The sequence below is a fragment of the Hirundo rustica genome, chromosome 27 (assembly GCF_015227805.2).
Source record: "Hirundo rustica isolate bHirRus1 chromosome 27, bHirRus1.pri.v3, whole genome shotgun sequence".
Lineage (NCBI taxonomy): Eukaryota > Metazoa > Chordata > Aves > Passeriformes > Hirundinidae > Hirundo > Hirundo rustica.
This window is the reverse complement of record NC_053476.1, coordinates 4,495,354-4,506,186: the sequence shown is the minus strand read 5'-3', so window position 1 is coordinate 4,506,186 and position 10,833 is coordinate 4,495,354. Positions and strand designations below refer to the sequence as shown.

The window sequence follows — 10,833 nt, the reverse complement described above, 5'->3', positions numbered from 1 at the left end:
CACGCACCGTGCGTGAGTGACGCGCGCCCCTCGGCGCATGCGCACTGCCCGCAGCTGAAGCGGCGGGGAGTGAGGGCGGCGGGACCGGGCAAAGGCGGGAGCGGGCAAACCGCGAGGGAGAGCGAGCGAGGGTAACGTCACCGCGGCCCCGGGATCGCGCTGGGTCCCGCGCGGTTCCCGCTTGGTTCTCGGGTGGGTCCCGCGCCGCAGGGCTGGGCTCGCCTCTCTCCCCCCCACCCCGCCTACGCGTGTGTACCGCGCACCCCCGCACATGCGGCGGGGCCCGCAGTGCGCAGGCGCCCCGGTACGGCGGGCGCGGAGCGGAGCGGAGCCGAGGGCGGGGGCCGGGCCCGTGACTCAGGTAACGCGGTCCTGGCCCCCGCGGCCCCGCAGGACGGGACACCCCGCTCCCACCTCCCCGGGCGCTGCTCGGTACCGGCGGGGTCCCCGGGAAGGGCAGGCTGGCGCGGAGGGCACCGGGCGTGCGCGGCCTGTGCTGCGCCCCGCGGGGCAGGGGGTGTGAGAGGGGCCGCGCCCAGATCGCTGGTTTTATCTTGTTAACCTTGACTCGTGCTCCGGGAAGGAGCGGGGAGCGTCCATGGAGCGGCGGGATAGCGAACACCTCCGGTGGTGTCCCCGCTTCGCGCGGGGATCACGGTGAGGGCCCGACCTGCTGCGGACGGGCGCTTCTCCAAAATCTGCCACCGAGCTCGGGTCTAGGCTCGAGATCTGCTGATCACCCCAAGCTGGTGAATGTTCAGCACAGGCAGCAGAGGTCTTTGCCTTCGGATTGCTGGGAGTAGTTTTGTCTCTTGCTGATGGGGTCTGGAGAGCCGGTGTGGAGATCGGAGAATGAATCGTTTCCTCTTGCAAGGGAAAGTCGGTGGCGTGTGGGTCTGGAGGGACTGCCGAGGATATTCTGCTTCCTGGGATTTGTACTTGGAACCAATTCTGACAGATTGCTGACCTAAGGGGGTGCTCCAGCTCTCTGGTTCAACTGTATCCCTCAAACTGGATGCAGAAGTTTGTTTTGCATGAAGCTGTTTGGAGTTGTCAGATCTTCTGAAGGTGGATGTGGTCAAATAGTCTTGGAATTCTTACTGTGAAATGTTAGAGTTTGGTCGAGCAGGTGGCTCTGTTGTTCTGTTCTTTTTAACAGAGTGCAAATTCTGTCCTATCGAAATAGTTTTGTTTGTTTGTTTGGTTTGGTTTGCTTTGGGTTTTTTTCTGCTGAAATTCACAAAGAATTGTGAAGTTCCCACACTTTGTTCCAGATTTCTGGACTCAGCCTTGCTGAACTTTCCATCCTGATTAAGGTTCTGTAACGATGTTCTGCTCCGGTTTTTGCTGGAGTGAGGAGTGTTTGACAAAGGTGTTAATTTTAGTCGTCCTTGTCATTCATAGCAGTGGGTTCCCCGTGTGAGGCACTCAGAGGAATGCTGGTCAAATTTAGAAACAAATAATTTCTATTCTAAGTTTGTGAGAGAACACTCTGATTAACATTCAGGTTTCCACTGGGATCTGGTTGCGGGAGGGAGTAAAATGAGCCTGACAGCAGAGCCTGATGCAGCTGATCCTCTGTGCCTGGTTGTGAAGTGCAGCTGGGGGCTTGGTGCTGCCTTTTTTGGACCTTGGAGAAGGTGTCCCAAACCTGAAGGGGAGGTTGGGACTGTTTTGAACTCAAGCAGAAGAGACAGGAAGCTGAGGGAAAAAAACAAGGTGAACTGACAAACTCTGCAGGGTTCTGGGCTCGTGAGCCCCAGTTCACTCCTTCGTTTTGGGGAGCAGTGCAATATCTGTCCTCTTCCTTTTTATTTTTCTTTTTTTGGGCACAGCTTCCAGCAAAAGGTCTTTGTCTCTATGCAGAAATCATGATGGGACACTGTGGGACTTAGTTCTGAGTATGCAGCCTAGAAAATCACAGATGAGCACTTTTGGATTAGCAGAAGCCATCATTTGCTGTTTAAATGAATCAAATGCATTTTAAGATTTACTGCTGCTGTTACACAATCGATGCTCCGACTGTGCCTAATTGCTTGTTAATAACAACTGTAGAACAGAATGTGCTCTTGGAAGTTGCTTCGTTCTTGTACCAGTAGTCACTTTCTTTATGGAGAAGATGGCAAGATCAGACAGGGTTTATTTCTCTGGTCTGACTCATGGTGTTTTCAAATTGTGCATTGTGTCTTGGGGGTTACTGGAGCTGTGATGTAACAGAAATGACGAGGACCTTTTGCAACGATTGATTTAATTTTTTTTTTCCAGTGAAAATGAAGAATTTGTATATTTTTATCGCTGTCCTGTTCATCCCATGGAGCTTTTCGTTGGCCAAGTATGATGAATTTGAGGATGGAGATGACATTATGGAATATGATGATAACGACTTTGCTGAATTTGAAGATGTGAGTGAAGATACAGTCACAGAGTCTCCTCAGAGGGTCATCACCACAGAAGATGATGAAGAAGAAGCCACTGTAGAGCTTGAAGGTCAGGATGAAAATCAGGAAGATTTTGATGACGCAGACACACAGGTAAGGCCTTGCCTCCTTCCCCAGTGTGTTTCCTAATAGTGTCTCTGCACCTTTCTTTCTCTTTCTGGATTTTACTTGCTGGGCTTTGGATTTTCATGCTGTTTGTGATTTCGTCCTTTAGGAAGGTGACACCGAGAGCGAACCATACGATGATGAGGAGTTTGAAGGGTATGAAGAGAAACCAGATGCGTCTCATAGCAAAAATAAAGACCCCATAACAATAGTTAATGTAGGTATAACTGTTGATGCAGTTTCTATTTGGAGTTTCATCATTTATCTTTCTAAGACAGGAATGTCACTGGGGTACTAAGCAATGAGCACAGTGTGTTCTTAGCTTCTCTGTTGATTAAGTGTCAGATTAGATCTTGTCAGCTCTGCTGTTTTTTTAAGCCAATCTCTCTGCCTGCATCACCTTTTTGCCTCCCAAAATAGTCTTTCACAGAATGATCAGGTCTTCAGGGTCTGCATTTTAACCCCTGAGATCTCTTCTTAGGTATTATAACTGACCTTGGCAGTGAAAATTAAAGTTTGGGTACTTTTATGACTCAGGGGTGGTACAGTGATGGCAGAATGGCTAATTAGCCTCTGAGGGGCCAGGTCAGGGAGGCTTCCCTGCTGCCCATGGAGTCTGTGCCTCCTGCTGGCATCCTGAGAACGTTCCTGGGTGTTGGGTGTTACTTTGGATCCGCAGAGAGGTTACAAGATGATCAGATAATGCTGTGATGGGCAGGGATATCCAGCTGAAATGCCCAGTGAATTGAAGTGCTGGGCTGTTTACTCTGAGGGATGTCTGCTAGCCCAGGCTCACTTGGAAGTGAGTACTCCTTTTGTATTAAGCAGGTATTTTGGGAATGCTGTTATCAGTTGTTTCCTGTATGATTACTGTGCCCCAGTGAGCCAAGAGCATTATGTAGGCTTAGCTCTCTCCCTTTGTGGAGCTTATTGCTGTGTTGGGGATGGAACTTCTCCACTACTCTGCGTCTCCCAAATTTTTGTGTGTATAAAATCCGCTTGTTCAAAATGTAAATCACAGTTTCTGTTCCCTTACACAGGTCCCTGCTCACCTTCAAAACAGCTGGGAGAGTTATTACATGGAGATCCTGATGGTAACAGGTCTCCTGGCTTACATCATGAACTACATCATTGGGAAGAACAAAAACAACCGCCTGGCTCATGCTTGGTTCAACACTCACAGGGAGCTGCTTGAAAGTAACTTTGCTCTTGTTGGTGAGTTCCATAACGACAAAGATCCAGCTTTAGAACTTGAATAAAGCTGGGTTTAGACTGGCATTTAGGCTGTAGAGAATCCTTCTCTGTTCTGTGGTATTGTGAGCTGTAAGCCTTGCGCTGAACTGTGGTGTCTCAATGTGTGAGTTTAGGTTGCAGTTCTCTTTCACTGTTGTTTTCCTCAGGGGATGATGGCACTAACAAAGAAGCTACAAGCACTGGGAAACTAAATCAAGAAAACGAACACATATATAACTTGTGGTGCTCTGGAAGGGTGTGCTGTGAAGGAATGCTCATCCAGTTAAAGGTGAGAACGAGGGAGTTTGTGGTGCTGTTTACATGTCACCAGTTGTCAGGTTCTAGAGGCTTTTCCATTCCTGTGTGAGCAACATGGAATCCCAGCCTGGCATTTGTGCTCACATTAAGACACAGAGTTCTGAGTACACACACGAGGGAAAACTGGAGGTCTGTACAGACTGATACTCTGCCCCTTAAAGTTTGCACCAAAGAGCAAGTGCTTGCAGGAAGAATATAAAAACCAGAGGTGTAGTGGGAACAGAGATAACTGTAGGCCGAAGAGCCCATTTGCCACTTAGAGGGATAAATGAACCAGCAGAAATTCGAAGGAAGTACAGCAAAGACAAATACAAAGCCCTGCACCTGGGATGGAGCAGTCCCACACTTCATCTTCTGACTTGAGGGAACAAAGCCCTGAGAAACTCCTCCAATGCAGAAAGAAATGTTGGTCACACAGGGAAAACTCCGGCTAGATAATAGGAAGGAGTTTTTTGCTGCTGTCTATCCAGCTGTTTTCTGTGCTTTCCACCTTGTGTTTTCAGTTTCTCAAGAGACAGGACCTGCTGAACGTCCTGGCACGCATGATGAGGCCGGCGTCAGACCAAGTGGTGCGTACTGAGCCCTTCCGATTAGCTCTGATAAACTGTTGCATTCCTTCGGTTCTGCTCTGCTGCTTTTGATTGTTCCAGGTGATTTCTGTAGTATTCCACATCTTCCAGTTCACTAACTGTTGAAAAACAACCTCAAAGAATTGTTTGTATTTCTTTCCTGCCTGTGAAATGCAAACTGCTGATGACTGGAAGTTGCTTTATCTGATTTTATTGTTTGGGTGGTTTTGTGAGCAGTCTGTCATGATTCAAGACGTCATCTTGATAAAAAGTGGTTTTACAATCTGAAATACTTAGTGATTGTTCACATGTCTGTTCAGTCTGCCTGGACAGGACTGCTCAAACCCATTTGCTGGTCTGGATATTACATTCTTTATGTTACTTTTTGCTTTCCCTCTTGCTCTTAGAGAGCAGAAGTGCCAAGAGAGGTTACATTTGGAAGAACAGTGACAGTGTGCACTGTGAATACTCTTCCCATGCATCTGTAATTGTATTTAGTTATATCAAAACATTTAATTGCAAATTATTTTTTACAACTCTTCTCTTCTAGTTGCTCTCATTGCAGCACAATACTGAATAATGGTGTGTTCAGTCTAATTAAAAAGCTGCCTTACTTTAAGACACACTGAGAAGCTTTAAATCAAGCAGCTTTTTCTTAGCTGTGTCTGTCCTTCCTAGTTCTTGTTGTTAGGAATCAAAGTATCAGACAAACATTGAAATCTGACCAGGGCCAATAACATTCTGTTTCACAGCAAATAAAAGTGACAATGAATGATGAAGATATGGACACGTATGTGTTTGCTGTTGGAACCAGAAAAGCACTGGTGAGACTTCAGAAAGAGATGCAGGACCTGGTATGTACATGCACATTGACAAATAATAGCATAGAAAAATCTCATCTGCATATTCATGGTTTACTTGGGAACAGCTGAAAAACTGTGATTGACCTGTTGGAATTAGTGAGGGAAAGACATTTCCATCTACAGATAAAAGTCTAATGGAATCAAACATCACAAGTGCTCTCCCCTGTCAGACCTGCAGGGAAGGAGGCATGGGAAAGCAGCTTACACTTTTCTTTTGGGTTTAAGAGAGGCTGCAGAATTTTGTCAGCATACACAAGTGTCACTTCACCTCATTTAATTTGCACAAAAGACATCTCCAAGGACTGAAAAGTAAATTTAATTAGTGATATGTGGTGTGGGAAATTTAGGTTTAAGTCATCTGTTTTTACATGATCTGAAATTAAAACTTTCCATATGTTCAAGCCGTGAAAAGAATTGCAGGGCTTGCAAAGAATCCAGTGATAACAAGCAACGCTTTGCAAATCTCTTCTCTCAAGTAACAGCATGAAGTGTGGTTGGTAGGATGCCAGGTTTTGTTCTGTGTGTAGAGACAATGTAAGCAAAACGTTTTAATCCACTTGGAACACTCCAGTATATATGTGTTAGAATTATTTTATCTTCTTCCTTAAAGTACTGACTTCTGGAGGAAAATACTAGCTTAAAAACTGTTGATGCTGTTTACTTTGTTTGAAATGTCCCCAGCCAGGATGAGCGAATGAGTGTATTTTTTATTGTTTCTTTTCAGGTACTTTAAGAGGTCCCACTCTTGCAGAACAGTTCAGTCTGATAAGATACTTACAGGCTTGTGTTTATTTTTCTTTCACATTGTTCTCTTTGAAACAGAGTGAGTTCTGCAGTGATAAACCCAAGTCTGGTGCAAAGTATGGGCTTCCAGATTCGCTGGCTATCTTGTCAGAGATGGGAGAGGTCACGGAGGGAATGATGGATGCTAAGGTAAACTTGAATTAATTAATACAAACACTCCTTGGTAATCCTGGAATTTACAACTTGTATGTTCTAAAAAGTTAAAAGGGAGAGTTGACATCTTTATCAGTGTCACTGTGGCAAGCTGGGCACAGCAATTTCCTGAGCGATGGATAGAACTGTAGAACAGTTTTGGTTGGAAGGGACCTTAAAAATCATCCAGTTCCAGCCCCCTGCCTTGGGCAGGGAACCTGGCAAACCCCTCTGGTGTGGGTAGGCTGCAGCTGCATTGGTGCTGGGAAGAACTAACCCCCTTCTCTCTTTCAGATGATCCATTTCCTCACACACTATGCTGACAAGATTGACTCTGTCCAATTCTCGGACCAGTTCTCCGGTCCAAAACTTATGCAAGAGTACGTATAAAGGCCGAGCTCTGCTCAGGCTGATTCTCAGCTGTGCCTCAGCAATACACAGGCAGCATCTCTGCTGTTTTCCTGAGCCTCCTAGTCCAGAGGTGCTTTCAGGGGCTGCTTCAGAACTGCCAAGTGGTGGGTGATGTGTCTTACCTAAATTAACCCCGTAGGTTTTTGCAAGGCTGTATTATGCTCACAGGCATAAAAATAAATGAACGTAAAGGGACGTATTTTGATTTAATTACAAGACAGCTTAAGTGTATACCTTGTATTAAAATTGTGGAGGATGTGTGAATTGTAGGCCTGAGATTTTTCACGTTAAAATACTGTGGGATTTTGGGCAGTGAATACTTAAACTCTTGAGAAAATATTTTGTTTTCCTAAAACATTTCGAGATCTTTAGTGGTATAAACAACAAGGAGGTGTATGAAGCTGAATGTAATTCAAAATATACAGGTCTTCTTAGTGCTCACATGCCCTCTTGACAATCAGAGGGGCTGGTGCTGTGTGTTTTCACACTCATGCCTTTTCCCTCTAGGCTTTTGGGTAGAACACTTCAGGAATCCAATCAGTTAGAAACTTAAGTTATAGCTAGGCTTCTAATGTTTATTTTATTCAAGTACTTCCCAAACGTCTTTTGGTTCTTGATGAGGATTTTCCCACTGATGTTAGTTACTTTGATTTTTGTCTTCACTCCTTCCAAACACTTGTTTCTTTCCTCAGGGAGGGTCAGCTTACAAAACTGCCCGAAACTAAAAAGACACTTTTGTTTACATTTAATGGTAAGAGAACTGTTGGCTGTGTGTGTCTGGGGGAGTGTGGGGCTTTATTAGTGTAAGTGACATGCTCACACTCTGTCACCTGTGAAGATAATGTGTGATGGGTGACTTCAGTGCTGTAGCAGGATTATTGATTGATGAACAGAAGGCAGCAGTACACTGGGGACTGAGCAGCATACTGTCATGATGACAGGACACTCAGTCTTGCTGTTACTGACCTCAGCTCACACTCCTCTCTCTTGAGGTGGCTTGTTTTTAAACCACAAGCCTTGCAGTTTGAACTTGCACAGGCTCAGTTGGTTTACCCTGGTTTGAAATAAAAGTGACCTCTTGGGAGAATTCTAGAAAAGAATAGATCTTCAAATCTCTTCAAAATTCAAGCCCATAGCTCCAAGTGGAGCTTCCTAAAGAGCACGATAAGAGCATCTTTATTTCATGAACAGTGTGAGCCATAAGAGCATCACAGCAAGCAGACAAGTGCTGCCAGTCTGTGTGAATGAACAAGGAACTCTTTATTTCAGTGCCTGGTGCAGGCAACACTTCCCCAAAGGACATGGAGTCTTTGCTGCCTCTGATGAGCATGGTTATCTACTCCATTGACAAAGCAAAGAAGTTCCGGCTGAACAGAGAAGTGAGTAGTGCCTGGTTTTCTGTCTTCTGAACGTGGTGTGGAATTGGAACCATGACCACTGGGTCCTTACGTGTCTTAAGACTGGTAGAGATCCTGCGTCCTGCTTGTGGGGAGATGGGTACAAACTGCATTTGCTTTTGTCTGTGCAAAGGGTAAACAGAAAGCTGACAAGAACAGGGCTCGGGTGGAAGAGAATTTCCTGAAGCTGACCCACGTGCAGAGACAGGAGGCTGCCCAGTCCCGCCGCGAGGAGAAGAAACGGGCGGAGAAGGAGAGAATCATGAACGAAGAGGATCCCGAGAAACAGCGTCGGCTGGAGGTGAGGGGATGTTCACACTGGTGCAGGCTGCTGGCAGATCCCTCCTTGGAGATCTCCAGAGCTGCCTGTAGCTATAGTAGCAGAGGCAACTTTGATTTCTATTTGCTGCTCCTTTCTGAAACACATGAAGGCTCCCGGTGAGATGTGAAGCCTGTGCTGGAGGGCTTTGTTGTTTGGTTCTGAAATGATCTGCTTGTTCCTTGAAGAGATCCCCTGTGTTTATTCAGATCCCTGTCCTTGCCTACAGGAGGCTGCTCTGCGGCGTGAGCAGAAGAAGCTTGAGAAGAAGCAGATGAAGATGAAGCAAATCAAAGTGAAAGCCATGTGACCGTGTTGTGAGAAGCGTCTCGGTGCCACTCGTGGAATTGTAATTCACAGGGTACAAAGACCTACATAACTCCATAATCCTCTGATTCCTTCAACACTAGTAACCATTAAGAGAACAGTTCTTGCATTGGTGTTACTTATTTAAGTATTAGAGCAAAATGTGTGGAGAGCTTTGTCTCGGCAGTTCTGTTCCAGGTGGTACAAAGTTTTGCTACTTGTCTGTTAAAAAAAAAAACAAAAAAACCCCTTGCAATATTCTTGAATGCTTTTTGTCATTTGTTCTTTAAAAACAGAAGATTGTAAACCTGTCCATGTGTGCTGGTAACATTCATGCTTTGGTTTGAAACTTTGGTTTTTAGTTACCGTGAGGGAAAGGGGAAAAACTTAGGGGGAGGAAAACTGCACAATAAACATTTGCTGTGCATTTATTTGCATCAAGGCACAACACTTAGAGCCTTCCATACACAGTATGGATTCTTCAGGGATTTAAGCCCACTAGAATAGAAGTTCTAACAGAAGTAGAAGATTTTTTTTATCTTCTTTTTTTTTTTAACAAAGGCCTGAAGCAGTATTAGGTCACCTGTGGGCATGATTGGCTTATGTGTAAAATGTGGAGATGGTTAGAACCAAGGGAATGGAATACATGGACAGTTTCCTACTTGTGTGTTAGGATGCTGCAAACTTAACACAGTGTGGAATCTGTGATGTCAGCACAGTGTTCCTTCAGGTGTGAGTGCATGGTGAATTAGCAATTCAGCCAGCTTTCCTTCAGTATTTTTAACTGTTCCAAGTTTGCCTCAACCCTTTCTCTCCTGATCTCAGCAGCTGCTGCCCAGTTCACTTCAGCCAGGAACCACATCTAGTGGAGTACCTGCAATTCCCGATGTCCCCAGGTGAAAACGGTTCAGAGGGTATTTGTCCTCTTCATCTGGTCAGTGATCACTTCAGGGTTTTGGATCTAAATGGGAAGAATGAAGTGAATGCCCTGTGCAAGCACTTCGCTGGGAGAGCTCTGCATTTTATAAATGCTTCCTGTCCAGAAGGCATTTTATTGTTGCTTGTAACAGACTTTTAACAGTTTTGTGGGGAAATTGTTCGATAATTTGTGGAAACTTGGTTCTGAGGCAATAAGAATTAGCTGCTGTTGAAACAGCAATTGCTTAAAACTCCTTGTTCCAGCATGGGATACTTCACCCTGATTGAAATGCAAATGTCTGTAACCTGATACATGCAAATACATTAATTTTATAATGGTTGGTTGGTAAAATTATTTAAAACCAAAACTAATGTAGATTATGTGAAATTTTAGCACTATTTAGCTTTAAAGATTAATATGTTATTGTTTCAGAGTTCTTTGAAAGGAAATACTAGTTTGTGCTCTTTTGAGTAAGTGGACAGCTTTCCTGAAGTCCCATCCAGTTGTGGGCTGTGGCAGCTAATTTTGTAATACGAACATTCAAATGAACAATCTAATGAAGAGTAAAATATAATTGAAACACTCCTGCTTTACTTGGCTTGTCTCGGTGTTCCTTTCATTTAGCAGAATCTCAAAGCCTCCTTTGTCCTGTGGGTGAGTTTTGGGGTAGGTTTTAAACACCAGGAGGAGCTGGTGCTGCTTGCACTGCGCTCTGGTGGAACTGGTTCCTGCTGGTGGGCTGCAGGAACGTGTCTCCCCCTTTTGAGATGGAGGATTTGCCCCCGAGGTTTGCATTGCAGGTGGGCGCAGCCCTGGCCACTGTCTGAGGGACCCACAGAACCACAGGATCCATTCGTTTGGAGACCTCCCAGAGGGTCCAGCCCAGAACGCTGAGTGCCACGTCCAGTTGGACCCCTCCAGGGATGGGGACTCCACCAGCAACCTGGACAGTCCCTTATGATGTTTAAGAACCCTTTCTGTGAAGAAATTGTTCTGGTGTCCAACCTGAACCTCCCCTG

General features: G+C 45.4%; 1 protein-coding gene across 4 annotated transcripts; it reads left to right on the top strand.

Moving 5' to 3' along the window:
- The first annotated feature begins 42 nt into the window (after nucleotides 1-42).
- On the top strand, nucleotides 43-10,407 carry CCDC47 (coiled-coil domain containing 47). Of its 4 annotated transcripts, none has more exons than XM_040087178.2 (13): nucleotides 43-131; nucleotides 2,266-2,531; nucleotides 2,653-2,760; nucleotides 3,584-3,758; nucleotides 3,944-4,065; nucleotides 4,598-4,663; nucleotides 5,416-5,517; nucleotides 6,349-6,459; nucleotides 6,757-6,842; nucleotides 7,566-7,624; nucleotides 8,143-8,252; nucleotides 8,404-8,571; nucleotides 8,819-10,407. In XM_040087178.2, the coding sequence occupies exons 2-13, from the start codon at nucleotides 2,271-2,273 to the stop codon at nucleotides 8,897-8,899; spliced, it is 1,449 nt and encodes a 482-aa protein (XP_039943112.1). In that variant the 5' UTR covers nucleotides 43-131; nucleotides 2,266-2,270; the 3' UTR covers nucleotides 8,900-10,407. The 4 variants fall into 4 exon arrangements, with proteins under 4 accessions (XP_039943112.1, XP_039943113.1, XP_039943114.1 ...); XM_040087179.2 differs by having other exon boundaries at nucleotides 48-192; XM_040087180.2 differs by lacking the exon at nucleotides 43-131 and adding an exon at nucleotides 290-361.
- The last annotated feature ends 426 nt before the right edge of the window (nucleotides 10,408-10,833 follow it).